The 17,482-nt window shown below is 38.8% G+C and overlaps 1 protein-coding gene across 1 annotated transcript; it reads left to right on the top strand.

Moving 5' to 3' along the window:
* The first annotated feature begins 327 nt into the window (after positions 1-327).
* On the top strand, positions 328-17,231 carry LOC4343659 (insulin-degrading enzyme-like 1, peroxisomal). The gene is made up of 26 exons (XM_015790982.3): positions 328-653; positions 773-848; positions 2,787-2,854; positions 3,504-3,595; positions 3,680-3,753; positions 3,838-3,881; positions 4,896-4,947; positions 6,309-6,431; positions 6,522-6,634; positions 6,747-6,909; positions 7,918-8,010; positions 8,097-8,182; positions 9,095-9,181; positions 10,200-10,303; positions 11,249-11,351; positions 11,438-11,533; positions 11,606-11,795; positions 12,095-12,156; positions 13,111-13,215; positions 15,229-15,430; positions 15,736-15,944; positions 16,099-16,223; positions 16,352-16,403; positions 16,479-16,565; positions 16,694-16,816; positions 16,890-17,231. Exons 1-26 carry the CDS (start codon positions 468-470, stop codon positions 17,139-17,141), a joined length of 2,967 nt encoding a protein of 988 aa, XP_015646468.1. The 5' UTR covers positions 328-467; the 3' UTR covers positions 17,142-17,231.
* Positions 17,232-17,482: the final 251 nt, after the last annotated feature.

Below are 17,482 nucleotides of genomic sequence, written 5' to 3'. Positions count from 1 at the left end.
AACTTCAGTCATTTTCCATCACATGAACCTGTCATACACATACAACTTTTCAGTCACATCATCTCCAATTTCAACCAAAATTTAAACTTTGCGCTGAACTAAACACAACCATACTGTCCAGTGACTATCCTTTTGATTCCAACGTTCTAGACACGCCACTGGAAATTCGGAGAAAACTGACAAATCGTTTACTCGACTTGACTCGAACTTCGAACAGAAAGATGTCCCCGGTGCACGCACGCTGACCTGGCGGCATTCCGGCCCAGCCCATCTCCCCCCCCACCCCTCACGTGCCTAACCACCAGTCCACTGTCCACCACCCGCGCCGCAGATCCACCGCCCCCACCTCTCTCGCGGTCTCGCCGTGCCAAAGCCAAAGCCAAACCCAACCCAACCGCAACCGCCCGGAGGCCTCGCGGACTCAGCCAGTCCACGCCATCGGCGGCGAGTCAGCGGCGGCGGACGCGATGGATTCGAGGCCCCCCGAGACCGACGCCCCCGCCGAGGCGGTCCCACCGGCGGCGGCGGCGGCGGCGGCGGCGGCGGGCGATGTGGAGATCACCAGGCCACGCAACGACAAGCGCGGGTACCGCCGCGTCGTGCTCCCCAACGACCTCGAGTGCCTCCTCGTCAGCGACCCCGACACCGACAAGGTTCTTCCCGCTTCGCTCGCCCCGCGCTCTACCTCGATCGGGATGGGGAAGGGGGTTTGGTTATCTCCTGGGGGGTTTTGGCTTGGCTTGAATCCCGCGACTACTTGTTTTGCTTGCAGGCGGCGGCGTCGATGAACGTCTCGGTGGGCTACTTCTGCGATCCCGAGGGGCTCGAGGGGCTCGCGCACTTCCTTGGTGAGTTTTTCCTGCTTCGAGCTGTTGCATAAGACCTGAGAATATGGTAGTCGTGGCTGCTGTGGTAATCACTACACATGATGTTAGTGATGATAATTCAATGCTAGGCTTGCTTACCGTACCACTACATTTGGCTTGTTACATAAGATTGTTTTAGGTTGTCAGGTTGTGGACTGACACAGTCATAACAAGCATGTTTGCTTTAAGTTGTTGAATTGATCATGAACATGAAGAATCGAGATTTGGTGTGCATATTTTTTATCACAGGCATACCATATGAAAATGTGCAAGAAAAAAATACTTTAGGTCTAGAGACAGCAGCTTGCTACTTTTGCGATTTTGGGATCACATCCATCAAAACATCTGGAAGACATTTCCAGCTTCTTGCCAGTATCTCTGGATGAGAAATTAAAACAAGTATAGCATGGCCATGAAAATGCATGGATGATTGACTCTCACCATAGCAAAAAAATATTGGACCTGTTGAGCGAACTGCCCAAGCTAGTTCACTAGTCCAGTGGTACACGGTTCAACAAACTGTTCTGTGTAGTTTATCTACTGGTACAAACACAAGTTATGAGATGGCAGGATAGCAACAAGAGGTGGTGTTCAGTTCAGAGACCAAGGTTGGACTCCCTGCCCTCGAGCTATTATCACAAATATTTAGAATAAATGAAGTTGGTGGAGGCCTTGATGAGAACTTGGGCCTTCCTTCTGGACCCATTTCAACAGTGCAGCCCAAACTCAGCTGGTTCAACCAGTCCTGGTTTGACATCGGTTCACTACTTTACCGTGAAACCTGATGGTTGAAATGGTTTAAAGTGGTCTGAAATGCATGAATGGTCCTAGCGCATAACTGACCCGAGCTTAGAAACTGGTTCTGTTTTTCCTCTTTCCCGGTTAAGCTGCTGATCCGGTTCGGTTTTTTCAACTATGATTCTCGCATGTAAAAAAATGTACAAATTCAACACTACTCCCTCCGTTCCAAAATAACTTCATTTTTCATCATCTTATTTGTCCCAAAATAGCTTCATCTTTCAAGCAATCATTGCATTGGAGTTTATGGAAGTGGGGAACAAATGCATTGGGACTAGATAAATTTGGGAACAACCGCATTCGGATTTGATAAAGTAGAGGGCATTTTTGTCTTTTTGCTTTTGTATTGGTATGTGTCTGATGGGTAAAAAATGAAGTTATTTTGGGACGGAGATTGTAGAATCTTATGATAGGTGCTGTCAGAATATCCAGCTAATAAGCAACTAAAATTTTGTTAGTGAATTTGCAAAGTGTCAGAGAGCAAAAAAAAAAAAAAGAAAAAAAAAAGATGAAACGTAAAATGACCTACTTATCTGAAACTCATGAGATTCATTAAAGAACAAAGGTACCAACAGTGTCATTCGGGACTGGAGACTGTTATACTAATGCAGTATAAATATGTCAAAGTGGGTTTGAGATATTGTATTTGTATTGAAAGGGATGATACGTATTAATAAAAAGTTCATTTCAGCACCAGATTGTTTTCAACATCTTATTTGGATACTACCATTATAAAAATCTGGTGTGCCACTGTTATCCAATTAGAAAATTAATTTCCTTAATACTTAATAGTCATTGTATTTACCTTTGGTTGGACAAGTAAAGTAAGTGCAAGTGCACAACTTTCTTATGTGTCATTCTGTTTCTGAGCCTAGTCTATGTTTAATTTGAACAGTTACATATTGGCTTGTTTTGCATATTGCATTTTAGTATAGTTTGTAGGATGTACCTTTAAAAGAGTATTAGCACATTAATAGCCATAGTTTTAACCTCATTGCGTTGTTTTCTTTTATCTTGGTTGGATTTAACTATCACATGTGAAAAGTTTCATGGCATGTATTGTAATATAAGCGTGTAGCTCTGTATTGTTTGATTCCCTTATGCCTGTTTCTTCTTTTGTAGAGCATATGCTTTTCTATGCTAGTGAGAAATATCCTATAGAAGACAGTTACTCCAAGTATATTACAGAGGTATGTATTTTACCAGGCCATTTTTTTACTTGTCATGTTCATCTGAAAACGATGTTTTGTAAGTGATCTTAGTTTGGTCTATAGTTCGACTGAACACAAATTGAATCCAATTTTTAATGGAATGCTTGAGAGCAACTGGAAGGTCCATGACTGTTGGGTCTGTGGCAGCTGAAAGTTAATGTAGTGTAATCTCTCATTCTATGTATAAATATTCTCAATCACTTGGGAAAGATTAGAGACTTGTAGCACATTATGGAGGTACTTGGCTGCTTTCTGTATGCTTAACAGATACCACTTGTTTAATTTTACATTTATAGTACTTTAAAAGTAGAGTGCCATTAGAGTATATCTATATTTGTACGATTAATTTAGTTTATGTTTGATAATGGATAACTTCCTTTTTCCCCTAGTGCCAGTTGGTCACACTACAATATAGTTCTTGTAGGGTATGTTACTATTGGAATTTTTAAGCAGGGATTGGGCCCTTTAAACCATTAACAGCTCTAGTTGGAAAAGCCACCTGCCTGGCCTTTCACATAGTTGATGGGAGGCATAGTTGTTTCATATAATCGTACAAAAATATCATGATCTATAAGTATTTCCTCTACTATGAATCATCAATTGTGTAATATGGGAATTTTCTTTATAGCATGGTGGTTCAACCAATGCCTTCACAACTTGTGAACATACAAACTTCTTTTTTGATGTGAACCATGATTGCCTCAATGATGCTTTGGACAGGTACCTCCTGTTGCTTTCTTTTCTTTTACCTTTATTCTTATTTTGCAGAATATGATTCATTTTGCTTATCATCTCTTGTTTTAGGTTTGCACAATTCTTCATAAAGCCATTACTGTCAGCCGATGCAACTCTTAGGGAGATAAAAGCTGTTGACTCTGGTATATACTGCTTTCCCTCTTATCTAGATCTACCAGATCTTCTGAGAGAATTAACTTCTAATTTCGATCTTTCTCTGTCTGCAGAAAATCAGAAAAACTTATTATCAGATCCTTGGCGAATGAACCAGGTACCTTACTGTTAAAAAGGCAAAAAACATTATTATAGTGGAATCTTATTCTGTTATAGTTGAATGGTACCGTATTCATATGTCATTTTCATTTACTGCAATTATTTTTGGGAAATTCATCTACTCCTACATGTTTTTTCATTCTAAATTGCTGTAGCTATCAATCTTATGTTAGATTCGATGTTCTTGTTCTTGTTTTGAATGCCATGAAGCAAGGATATCCTGATAGCTGCATTTCGTATTATTGTTCAGAAGATCTTTCATCAGAAACATATGCCTAGTGAAACTGATTGTCATCTCTGGTTGAATCTACAAGTTTTGCTTACTGACAAGAGTGTTGTGATTCTAGGAAAGGTTTGCCAACAAAATAATTTGTATATCGTCAGAGATAAACTTAGAACCGCCTTTGACTGTTCCAAACTTGCGTGTTGAGTTATCAATCCATTGTCCTGAGGTGCTTGACTTCGCTTGACATACTGTAACAGTATATGTTTGGCTCATGACTTACCTCACCAGGAGCATAGGTTTAAAGTTTGAACAAAAACATTCCCTTATTACCTTCATGGAAGTTGTCCATTTGTCCTTAACTTTTTAGGTGTTCAGATAGCAAGAAAAAGAACAATATGTGGGTCATTCATTCTGAAGTTTCTGCCATGCTAGGGTGCCTGGCTGCTGCTCGTCACTCTGTCTTCCAGCAAAAAATATTATTGCTTTTAGTTTTTTATTTCTTTGTTCTATGCTAAGAGAGATGCTAGAAACTAGAAAACTACTATACCTATTACTTTCTTGCCTACTTGTGCATCTCTCATTAGGATAGTGAGGCTGCAATTCGCCACTTAGAGGCTTGACCTGCCTATTCCTGATAGTCGGGCCACCCTCATGTTAATGTGATTGCTGCGATAATGTATTTATATGATAGTGTGTAGTGCTCCTTAAATTGAAAGATATAGATGTTACTCATCTCATTTAATGTTATGATGTTTCTGTTCATTCTATATTCTCTTTTGGTTTCAGCTTCAAAACCATATTTCCTTGGAGAGCCATCCATATCACAAGTTTGGCACTGGTGTGTGTTTTAATCCTCATTTCATTTTCTTGTAGTATCTGATTTATATGTCAGCAGTGGACGCTGCAACTCTTGCTACCTAGTTTCTATCTTCATTTTATAATCATAACTCATACATATTTCAAGAACATGTTAGACTTCACCCATTTAACTTAGTGATAAGATCCTGTGGTGTTGCAGAAAATGTCTGTGCCATATGAACTTCTGATTTTAACTAGCTGAATTCTCTTCTATCGATATGGATATAAAAAGAACTTACTGTATGTTCTTCTGAGAAAATAAGCCTTAATTGGTAAACTGGACAGCCCTTTTATATAATTATGTTTCCAGTCTACATGTATTCTTGAAAGAGATGCATTCCCTTCGTTGGTGGTTCATTCTATCATCTGAGGATCAGGTCATCTTTTCTTGAAGTTTGGCTGTTGACACATGTGGGCTGTGAGGATCATTTGCAAAAGCACTGTGTTCACAAATTAGACAATAGCCATGAAGGACATAGAAACGAATAGAATTGTGTCCTTGTGAGTAAAATGTTTTGCATGCTCGCCTTCACATTTTGTGCTGGCCCATGCCTTTCAACAGTGGAGCCAGACTAATATGACTCAGCATCTACCTAACATGTTGCAACACTACCTGGCATCTCCCTTCGATTTTGTGGTGAGGCATGGAAGTGATTGGAATGGGAGAACACTACGGCAGCTCTTAGATCAGGCGAATATATTTCTATTTGTACACCATCAATTTCCTATCATTGGCGAGAACAGCATAGTCTCGGACAGCCATTGAGTTCACAAATCCTACATGGATTACTTTGGTGCCTCTTATACTTTGAGAATAACTGATATCTGCCCTCTTATTCTACTGTACTTCATTAAGTTGCCAGCATGGTAATACTGTGCTTGTTCTTAAAATAATGTTGTTTCAGAATAGTGCAGTCAAACATAAACTTTTGATAATAACAATGTTTTTTTAAGAAACACTTGTAAGTTACTCACTCTGTCCGAAAATAATTCAATTTTTATACACGAATCTGGACATGCACTATGTCCAGATTTGTGTAAAAAAATCGATTTTATTTTTTATGGAGGGAGTAGGTACTAAAAGTTACCTTCCCGCAAAAAAAAGGTACTAACAGAGTAAAAGTTATGTACTACTACGAAAGGTTACTGGTGAAAGTTGTAAATTGTAGCAAACTTATTATGAGACAGGAATATTTACACCGTAATAGTATTTTAGATTTATCTCTGAAATCAAAATCCATGGGAGTTTTAATGTGAACCAAACAAGACACTTATGTTTTACATGCTAGAAAGGTTGAAATGTTATTTATTTCATTTTTTTCTGATCATTTATTGCTCTAGGAAATTGGGACACTTTGGAGGTTAAACCAAAGGAGAAAGGATTGGACACAAGGCTTGAGCTTATTAAATTTTATGATTCACACTACTCAGCCAACTTGATGCAGCTTGTTGTGTATGGGAAAGGTTCTTCAGCAAACTACTTTACACTATTTTTCTCATCTCTTTTACATATTCTTCAATTTATATTTTGTCTTATATTTATTGTGTTTGCAGAGAGTCTTGACAATCTTCAAACTCTTGTTGAAAATAAGTTTTGTGGTGTCAGGAATACTGGAAGGGAACGATTTTCCTTTCCTGGTCATCCGTGTTCAAGTGAACACCTACAGGTTTACATTTATCATTTGCTAATAATGGGCTGAGAGATCAAGTGCATTGCTTCAATCAGGTGCATTTTTCTGAAATATTACAAGTTTTAATATGATATTTGATGATTTCCAGGTCCTTGTTAAAGCAGTTCCCATTAAACAAGGCCATACTTTGAGAATACTATGGCCAATCACCCCAAATATTCGACATTACAAGGAAGGTCCTTGCAAGTATGTGAGTCATCTAATTGGCCATGAAGGAGAGGGGTCTCTGTTTTATGTCCTAAAAAAGTTAGGTAAGTTTTATACAAGAAGTTCAATTTATTTTGTGATGAGTGAGTTGTGGGGTTTTTGATTGGTCCATTGGAACTTGAGTATACAATCCTCTTGTAATGTTCCTCTTGCTTCAAGGGATTCTGTTAATAGGAATACCAGGCCTTATTGTTAACTTACCGCAGGATCTTACTGGCAGTCCAACCTTTCTATTGTTTATGTTGATGCAATGTGTAGACATGATAATCCTATTTAATTCAATTATACTACTTTCAATTGTGTTACGTGATTAATGGATTCAGTCTATCCATATTTTCCAAGTGACATGTTTAAGCTGGTTCTTGGTCTTGTTCTAATTTGTAGCATTGTAATGCATCTAACCAGCCTTAGCTTGGCTTTCCCTGTTTCCCATCGAGTTGCCATTTCTAATTGGTTCATTTCTTGGCAGTGCACATGGCAGGATGCCTCCTGTGTTTTTCTTCTTAGGCATATGTTTTCATGTGATATTTGTTTCACCTAATGAATCTCTGTAGGGTGCTTCCTTACTAGTATTATATACAGGCAACTTCAAGTTTTGTCCCTTTTCTTTCAGTTAATGTTCCGTACAAAACTATTTACATATTGGAATGATTTCCTGTTTAGGTGGCACATTAGTATTTCACTACCTCCTTTATCAAATAGGTGCCATTTTGGGATGTATGCAGCCAAACTGTACAAACTGAGTATTAATATGCAAAAGGTGCAAACATTTGTCATGCAAAAATTATATTAAACCTCTCATGGAAAATAAAACTACAGTTTCACTGAAACAAATGAAAGAGTACACGATAAAGAAAAGTACAAGAACACCCCCATTGAAACAATACATGGAAACACTAAAAGGAAAACCAAAGATTTGGTTATATAATTTCTTGGTTTATGTTAATCTTACATAGTTTACTTGCTCATTTTTCAGGGAAGTTCAATTTATAATCTTTCATAGTGCTTGCTGTTTTTAACATTGTATAATTGTATTCCATTAAATTCCTCAGGTTGGGCTATGAGTTTGGAAGCAGGGGAAGGTGATTGGAGTTATGAGTTTTCTTTCTTCAGTGTTGTCATAAAGCTCACTGATGTAGGCCACGGTTAGTTTTCGTTCAAGAAGGTCCTTTTTTAATATTGAATCTTTACAGTGCAAGTGATATTTTCCATTTACTATTATTGTCGATAGAGCACATGGAGGATATTGTTGGACTGTTGTTCAGATACATAACATTACTTCAGACCTCTGGCACTCTGAAGTGGATTTTTGATGAGGTGAATTTGGTCTTGGATTTGCGTTTCATTTGGAAATAGAATGTGTTATAATGACCAAAATCGATTGTTATCTTATGTGATATCAGCTTAAAGCTTTGCACATGTCTTCCTGAGTTGGTAGTGCTATCTTTTGAAATCTAGACAATCAAATTGTTACAAATGACCTTATGAATTCATTAAACTGGATTCTTGTTTTGATCTGACATGTAATATCTTCTATTGTTGTATCTAGTACTCCCTCTGTCACAAAATATAAGGATTTTTAGAGTTGGGCATGGTTATTAAGAAAGTAGGTAAAACTAGATGGGGAAGGTTGTGCTGGTAGAGAAGTTGCTATATTTTGGGGGCGGAGGGAGTAATTTATTTTAGTATTATTAGTACTTTTCTGCTTCCACTATCCCTCTATAGTGGCATTTTAGTGATCTTTGTTAATTAATTAAATTATTATGTTCTGCACTTTCAAGAGGAATCATGAAACATGCCATATCTTCCTAGAAGACTCGTACAGTTTTTTTTTGTTCGCTCTGCATTTATGAGGTTCATTGTCCTTATTAATTGGCCATTAGCATTTTGGACGAACTGTATATGGTTTTGGAGAGGGAAAATGTACAGTATTTACAAAAAAGAACTGGAGGGAAAAGTAATTATTGCATGATTGTCATTCTATTACAGACAAATATGTCTTCTGCTTGAGGCTATACTTGAACTGCTTCCTCTATTGTGCAAATAAAGCATGGGTGCATCCTTCAAATGGTTTATTGTGTCATTAGTATAGTAATGGTTGGAATTTGTATTTTATCTGACTGTTAAAACAGTACCGACTGAGTCAATTTGGTTTTGAAACATTATGATGATGCGCTAGTCCATTTTGCAATGCTCACAACTAACTATCTCACTTGTTTTATCATCAAGCTTCAAACTATTTGTGAGACAGGATTCCACTATCGAGACAAGGGTCCTCCTATCCATTATGTTGCCAATATTTCCTCAAACATGCAGGTATATTCCAGCCATTTCTTTGAGCACTGCATGTTGATAATACCATGTTCTATCTGCATGTCTATAGGATGTTAGCAATAATGGCATCTATTTTTATTTGCATTTTCACTATTTTAAATCATTGTTTCTTATTGTGTGTGTATCAATAGTAATTTCTCATTGTTGCCTGTTTTCCTGTACACTGTTCCGCCTTTTCTCTTCAAAGTCTGGATTGAGGGCAGAGAGTAGGCATCTCTTTGCTTAGAAGAAAGTGACTTATTCAAAATCTTAGTACCGGGTTATTTTCTAAGCGGATGGGTGGCTTTTGATAAGACATGAGTATGCTCATGCAAAAGATCAAGATTGATGATATTCTTTCATTTATTTTGTCAGTGAGAAATCATCTCAGAGTATTAACATCTCTACAGTCACCATGTTCCATTATTTTCTGTAAACTTTCACCCCCACCCCCACCCACCCCAGCATAGGCGAGGCACGCACATTGTTGCCATTATCCTCTTTCAAGTACCTCTTTATTACATCTCCACTTTCCCTTTGTTTGATTCCTCCAATTCTACCTCTTCATAGTTGCTAAGAACTCATCTTGCCAGTAGTTGTTATGCAGCCATGGCCTTTCCTCATCACTGGATCACTTTGCTGCCAGAGCAAACCGAAGTTTTTCGATGTGCACCAAAAATTGGAGCTTTTTGCACTGATGGGTCTAAATGCCCTATAGATTCACATGCTTGCATCTTTGATTTGGAGGAGATGTGGATTTGGGGAGAGTAAGTGGGCAGGACGGTGGGAGGGACATTTCTAAAAATGTGACAACTTTGTTTTGTTTGTTTGAAGGCTACTTTGTGTCATTTCACAAAATGAAACTGACAAGAATGTCAGATTGTGATTTTATATCGAACAATGAAAGATCATTTCCACTTCACCTAATAAATTCTGCCAAATGGTTCATTCCAAAACAGTAATTGAATTCTGCTCAGTATCGCCATCTCATGTTTTTTCCCGTTATCTCCCACTGTTACAGATCTATCCGCCGGAAGATTGGCTGATTGCATCGTCCGTGCCATCAAAATTTTCCCCAGATGCTATTCAGGGTATATTAAATGAGTTGACTCCTGATAATGTTAGGTAGGTTCTGAGTGCGACCATGCCATATTGCCCATATCAGGTTCTCCTGGTTATGTTTAAGATTCAAAACACCAGTTACTGAATATTATACTTAATGTTCAGCATATGTTATCTGAACACATATTTGCCATACTTAAATCCAGTTATAATCTACTTATTTTTCTTCTCTTGAGTACTCTGAATTTATTTTTCTTAGGAAATTCATCATTATCGTAATTCATTGTGCCACATATGTTTGATGATTTGAACGGTCCATTTACTGCATTGCAAAATCTTCACTTCTTCTCTTCCTGAACAGTAAGGATGTTTCTTAGGGCTTATCGAGTGCACAGGCCAGCACATCTATTGCACACAATCTCAAACAGAAATTTTCCGTTCAACTTACAAAACAAAAGTGTATTCTTTTAATGATAATGATCTTATGCATATAACGTTCTCATACAGTAATGCAGACTAGTCACTGTGATTTGATTGGTTATCTCAGCAGTAACAGAATACTGTATATGCTTTTAGTGTTGCTCTTCGATCACTCTGCGATACCAGATTCATTGTTCTTGTTGACTTAAATTTGTAATACTTCTAGAAAACTGATCTAACGAAGAGAACTTTCATATATTTAATATGTGTGTGTGTGTGTATATATATATGCTCCTGCTGTTTCATGTCAAAAAACGAAGATAACTTTTGCTTGCCAGAAATTTTATTATTTCTTCGTCAAAGAAGGTGAAAGAAATTTCTTTGCTTACATTGCCCCCCCCCCTTTTTTTTGTCAAATTTCAAAAACCAATCTGTTCCTTTCATTAGTTTTTTTTTTAATGGTCATGTGCTTTCTCTTCTCCTTTCACACTCTATATATTCCTTAAATTAGCTATTTTTTTCCCACTCTACCTTTTTTTTTTTTTTTACTGTGGGCATCATATACTTATCGTCCACATCTCATTTCAGGATATTCTGGGAGTCCAAAAAATTTGAAGGGCAAACAAACTTAACAGAGCCGTGGTATGGTACATCATATTCTGTGGAAGCAGTTCCTCCATCCATTATACAGGTATACATTTGGATGTTACTGTTCTTGTTATATTATCCAATTTCTATATTTGGAAACATAAAAGTTCCTTGTATAAATTTGTGCAGAAATGGGTAGAGAAAGCTCCCGTGGAAGATTTGCACATGCCAAAACCTAATATCTTCCTTCCAAGTGATCTTTCATTGAAAAATGCCGAGGAGAAGGTTTTTACCACCTTAAAAAAGTCATAATTATGTTTTTATAAACTGTTTGTTGATACCTTTTGGTTTATCCAGGCAAGTTTTCCTTGTATGTTGAGGAAAACACTGTTTTCCAGAGTGTGGTATAAACCTGATACAATGTTCTTCACACCCAAGGCCTATATCAAGATGGATTTCCACTGTCCACTGTCCCGTAGTTCTCCTGAATCATCAGTTCTTACTGATGTATTCACAAGGTTGCTCATGGATTATTTAAATGATTATGGTATGTAGTAAAATTTGAGTGTATTTTAAACTTGTCTTTGTACGATGATCTGACGATAGACATATAGTCTAGAGGGGATATATTAAAGGAGGTAAGATTAATGATGAAGTTGGAAAAGGTTCTTTTCTGCTTGAGAGCCTTAATTTCTGTTTGCCTAAAACAAATCACCGTCCTGAACATACACTACTCATCCTAGAAAAACGAGGGGTTAAACACATTGTCGTTGTCATCTCCTTGTTAAGTTACCTTTTGATTGATTTACCCATTGCCATAATCCAACAGCTTTGTTTTGCTTTCAGCTTATGATGCTCAAGTTGCTGGTCTTTATTACGGTGTTAGGCCAAATGACACTGGTTTTCAGGTCAGCTGTGCAGTTCACGTGAAATAACAATTGTTTATCTTCATTGTTAATCCCGCCGGGGGGAGGGGCTTCTGTTGATAATGATAAGCACATTCCTTTTCTGATTCCTGAGGGAGTTGAAGTGTTCCATGTGAAAATTTTATGAAATTCCTGGGGGTTCAAAAAAGGAATTTTCTGGTTAATGTGGAAATTGAATTGTTCCACTGATACTAAGCTACTCCTTTTTGAATACGTGCCATTTTTCGACCAAACGATGTGCATCAAATTAGTATTTACTGGCTTGACGCTCAAAAACCCAATTTAGATATAATTCAATGGAATTACACTTCAATAATATCTCATGCATGTTCAAGGAAGCAATATGTAGGGAGATAGTAATAGATGTGCATTTTTTTAACTAGATGTAGTTAAGTACTGAGAGTGGTTTGTAAATACTTCATTACTACATGATCTTAATTTATAAGATGTACATGATCTAATCTTTTCATAAGTTGCTACATCTGGCCCCGTTCGATCTCCAGTTTTGGAGATAGATTTTTATGGCACGCAAAACGAGAAACCTCATTAGCACATGATTAATTAAGTATTAACTATTATAAATCTGAAAAAAGGATTTATTTGCTTTTTTAAACAACTTCTTTATAGAAAATTTTTTAAAATAACATACCATTTAACAATTTGAAAAACGTGCTAACAGAAAACGAGAAAGTTGAAGAATAGAACAGGGCCTTTTATCTCCATTTGTTTTCTTTTTTTCTTATTTGTGGATTACAAATGGTACTATACTCTCTATTAGATTAAATGGTCAATATTGCATAACCCTGATTTTTCATCATGCATGTTTTGTGATGTTGATATTATTCCTTCTCCAGAAGTTAGACCCCATGGCATGTTACGTGTCTTACTAAAATCCTCTTCTTTTCTAATACTCCAATATTTATGATTGCCTTACAGATAACCATGGTTGGCTACAATGACAAAATGAGAACTCTTTTGGAGACTGTTATTGGGAAAATTGCTGAGTTTGAAGTTAAGGCTGACCGTTTTTCTGTGATAAAGGTAATGGCCACACTAAAGTTTACTTGTAATTTGTTGTTACCAAATATCTTTTCAGGCCTGATATTTGGCTATTTGGATGAGTATAAACATTCAGGAGGTTCCTTGTTAGCCACAAGTTACCTCTGTTTAGGAAAAAGCGGTAGTTTGCATTCATGGGTGGACAATTGGGCATGTCTGCTTTAGATAATGGTGTGTATTCTTATTAAGATTGGCGTAAACGTGTAAAATGACATCTCTTGCCTTGATTGGTCAATTTGTATGAAAAGTACTTGCATGATATCAGTGGTCAATGTACTTTTCTCAGGGCATATGATGTTATAATCTAGTGGTCAAAGTGGGCATTGTCTTGACTCCGAGAATCACAATTTACCTTTTTCTTTACTGAAGGGAGTAAGTATTGTGTAGACAATACTTATTGTTGATCAGAAATCAAAATATACATGTACAGTCTATACATTTTTTCATTTCCCTGATGTCTCCAGTGAACTGTTTGAATCTAACAAAGATAAAAGAAGGAGGTTTTTACCTATGTGCCATTAAAAAAGATGGCCCCTGCCTCTGTGCCACTAAAAAGTTCAAGACTTCCTCTATGCCATCGTCGAACTTTATTGCGCCCTCCACACCATTCCGTCCGTTTTTAGTCCTAACGGTGTCAAACAGCGTAGCCAAATGACTTTGCTGCCCTTAGGGTTGAGAGAAAAGAGAGAGAGAGAGAGAGCCAGGACGGAGGGCGCCACCGATGAAGAGCGCCGGGACGACGGTGGCGGCGGCGGCTGCGGACGCCACGGCCTCCTCGGCGGCGAGGAGCCGGCACATCCCCGACGACGACCCCCCTACTCGCCGACCTCGCCGCGCCACCTCGTCGTCGCCTCGACTGCCGGCCTCTCCGGCGGGGCCGAGGAGTGCGAGCTCGCCGGCGGGTGCGCGGCGGGCGTGGCGAGGGTGCAGAGGCGACGGCGAGGGTGCAGCACCGTCTCCAGGACGTTGTCGAGCACCTGGTCCGGCGCGCGTCGCGCGGCCGCTTCTGCACCGGCAGCAGCGGCGGCTAGTCGTCGTCCTCCTCGGACATGTGGGCCCCACCCGCGTGGTAGGTTGGTGGCCGGCGAGGAAGGTGGACGAGGTTGCGCGAGTCGTCCTGCGGGTGGGCGCCGTGCCCGCCGCCGGCTGCCGGCCATCGCTACTCAAGAGAGAAAGAGGAAAAGGGGAAGAGGGGAAAGAGAGAGGTGAGAGTATGAGAGGTGGGGCCCGCGACTGAAAGGGCCAGAGCGACATTTTTCCTGTCCGGGCCCACATGTCAGTGCTGCCAAACGGTTAAGACCCTAACAGAATAGCGACGGAATGGTGTGGAGGGCACGATAAAGTTCGACGATGGCATAGAGGGAGGCTCGAACTTTTTAGTGGCACAGAGGCAGGGGTCATGTTTTTTAATGGCACACAGGTAAAAACCTATAAAAGAAGACATTTGCCTCACTATCTTCTGAAATTGTTTTCCCTGGAGGTAAAGTAATTCAAAGGAATCTGAGCAAATCTGCAAAACATTTAGTGGCATACACATGCAACATTTTTGTCATTACTATCTTCCCATGCAAAAATGGGACTGAACAGCTATATACAGCAGGAGAGCTGTTTCCAGGTGCATATGGATATTTAAGCATCTATATAATTCTACCTGGATTAAACATATCATAGTTTCTATATGGCTATGCTATCTTGGAGAGGTGAAAGAGCATACTCCCTCTGTTTTTGGAGAGATCAAGGATGAAGATAAAAGACTAGGATGCTCATGTTCAATGAGGGTTGGGTGGGGTGGGTGGGAGTAAGATGGGAAGAAATTTGAATGAGAGGTGATTGATTAGACAGCTAGTACTCTAAAATCCCTTGTATTTGTGGACATAGGGAGTATATATTATGTTCTACAATATTTTGTGGTCCTTCCTGATGATGCAATATTAAGCTATATTTCTATGCATTCGACATGAACTGAGGGTGTGAATCTTTTATTGCTGTCATCAGGAAACTATAACAAAGGAGTATGAGAATTTCAAATTTCGGCAACCATATCAGCAAGCTTTCTACTATTGTTCATTGATATTAGAGGAGCAAACGTGGGCATGGGATGAAGAACTTGCTGCAGTATCTCAAATTGAAGCTAGCGATCTCGAGAAGTTTTTGCCTCATCTGCTGGGGAAAACATTTATTGAGAGCTACTTTGCTGGTTTGTTTAATACTCCCTTATTAAATCCATCATTCGATAATATTTTTATAGCATATTTATTGTGTTGGAAATATTGCTATATTTTTCTATAAACTTGGTCAAACTTGTTGAGGTTTGACTTAGGACAAACCCAAAGTGACTTATAATATGAAGCGGAGGGAGTAACTAACATGAATATGTGTCATTTCATAAAATTACCGTGTAATGCTGCTAATGACTTTTGTAGCCACACTACTCTCTTCTTTAGAGAATGCTCTGCATTGTTGATGTTATTAATTCATTATGTAATTGATAATCGATATTAGGGAACATGGAACCGGGTGCGGTAAAAGGTGTTATGCAGCATGTTGAAGACATCTTATTCAATGCACCTGTCAGTCTGTGCAAAGCATTACCCTCATCACAGCATCTTACAAAGCGAATTGTAAAGCTTGAAAGGGGTTTGAGGTATTATTATCCAGCATTATGCCTAAATCACCAGGATGAAAATTCTTGCCTTCTGCATTATATTCAGGTGTGCCTCACTTCTTGGGTGTTGTTTCTGTGCATTTACAGTTTTTCCTTGCTCTTACTCTAGCTTCTTTTCTAGCTTGAATTATTATAGTTTTTCCCTGGAAAGATACATCTAATAGACATTACTATCCTGTAACAATGTTTCCATTGCGCAGATTCATCAGGATGATCTCAAAAAAAATGTTATACTCCAGTTGCTTGCTCTTGTTGCTAAGCAACCAGCTTTTCACCAATTACGTTCAGTTGAGCAACTTGGCTACATAACACTGCTTAGACAAAAGTACGTACAACCTTCACGTAATTGATAGGATGTACAGTGGTCTTTTTGCCTTGGTTGGCAAGAATGGTGTTCTATATGTAGACTATGCAATTCCTGTAAAATCATTGACACTGATCCTGTTTACCCAGAAATGATTCAGGTGTCCGTGGTTTGCAATTTATAATCCAGTCAACCGTGAAGGTAGATATATTTCTCAATGCAGTTTCAAACCCGCTGAAACAATCATTCTCCTATTCTAATATATTGATTTGACAGGATCCAGCCAACTTGGATGCTAGAGTTGAAGCTTTCCTTACGATGTTTGAAGGAACTCTATACCAAATGCCTGATACAGAATTCAAGGTTGGACAGATGATGTCACTGACTCACTGTTAATCATTGGCTTCTATTACAGCTTGCCGTAGCTAAATTGCATGGTTTTGTACTTGTAAACATCATGCGGACTAAACAGTGGCTTCTGTTATCTGCAGAGTAACGTGAACGCTCTCATTGACATGAAGTTGGAGAAATACAAGAATATAAGAGAGGAATCAGCTTTCTTCTGGGGAGAGATTTCGGAAGGAACTCTGAAATTTGATCGAAAAGAAGTGGAGGTATGCTCAATATATTTACATTATCCCTCTGATGTAGTATCAGTTTTCAAAACCTGGAGTTCTGTAACTGCAGGTTGCTGCACTGAGGGATCTTAAGAAAGAGGAGTTGATAGAGTTCTTCAACAATCATGTCAAAGTTAATGCACCACAAAAGAAGATACTCAGTATTCAAGTTTACGGCGGTCTCCATTCCTCGGAGTACGAAAAGATAGTCCACGATGAGCCACGACCAAATTCCTATCAAATAACAGATATATTCAACTTCAGGAGGTCGAGACCTTTATATGGTTCATACAAGGGAGGTGTTGGTCAGATGAAGCTATAAGTCAACCCTTTTGATATTCTTGCAAATTCCAAAAGAATAATCCTTTTACGTGTAATTTTGATCATTATTAAAGAAACTTTTTTGTGGACAGATGTTGATACTTCTGCATTTCCATTCCACCATTTTCTATCGCCACGACCTTTCGTTCTCCTTTTTGCTGGCACCAAGGGTGACTGACGACTGGAGATCACCTTGTGGTTTCTCATTACGTGGGCTCAGACCCTACGACGTAACCACCAGAGCAGAGGTGCTTCCACAGTTCCACGGTTCCACCTACAGATCCTTAGTTTAGCTCCAAATTTTATTTCCGTTTCAGTGAGCTCGCTGTTGTTTCTTTGGAC

Source organism: Oryza sativa, chromosome 7 (assembly GCF_034140825.1).
Source record: "Oryza sativa Japonica Group chromosome 7, ASM3414082v1".
Lineage (NCBI taxonomy): Eukaryota > Viridiplantae > Streptophyta > Magnoliopsida > Poales > Poaceae > Oryza > Oryza sativa.
This window is presented reverse-complemented; position numbering and strand designations above follow the sequence as displayed.

Bases quoted from the DNA above. Each gene is read 5' to 3' on its own strand.
- LOC4343659 (XM_015790982.3), top strand. From the start codon at position 468: ATGGATTCGAGGCCCCCCGAGACCGACGCCCCCGCCGAGGCGGTCCCA. The intron at 3,882-4,895 runs GTACCTTACTGT...TTTTGGTTTCAG, and splicing joins ATCCTTGGCGAATGAACCAG to CTTCAAAACCATATTTCCTT. The intron at 16,224-16,351 runs GTACGTACAACC...CTGTTTACCCAG, and splicing joins ATAACACTGCTTAGACAAAA to AAATGATTCAGGTGTCCGTG.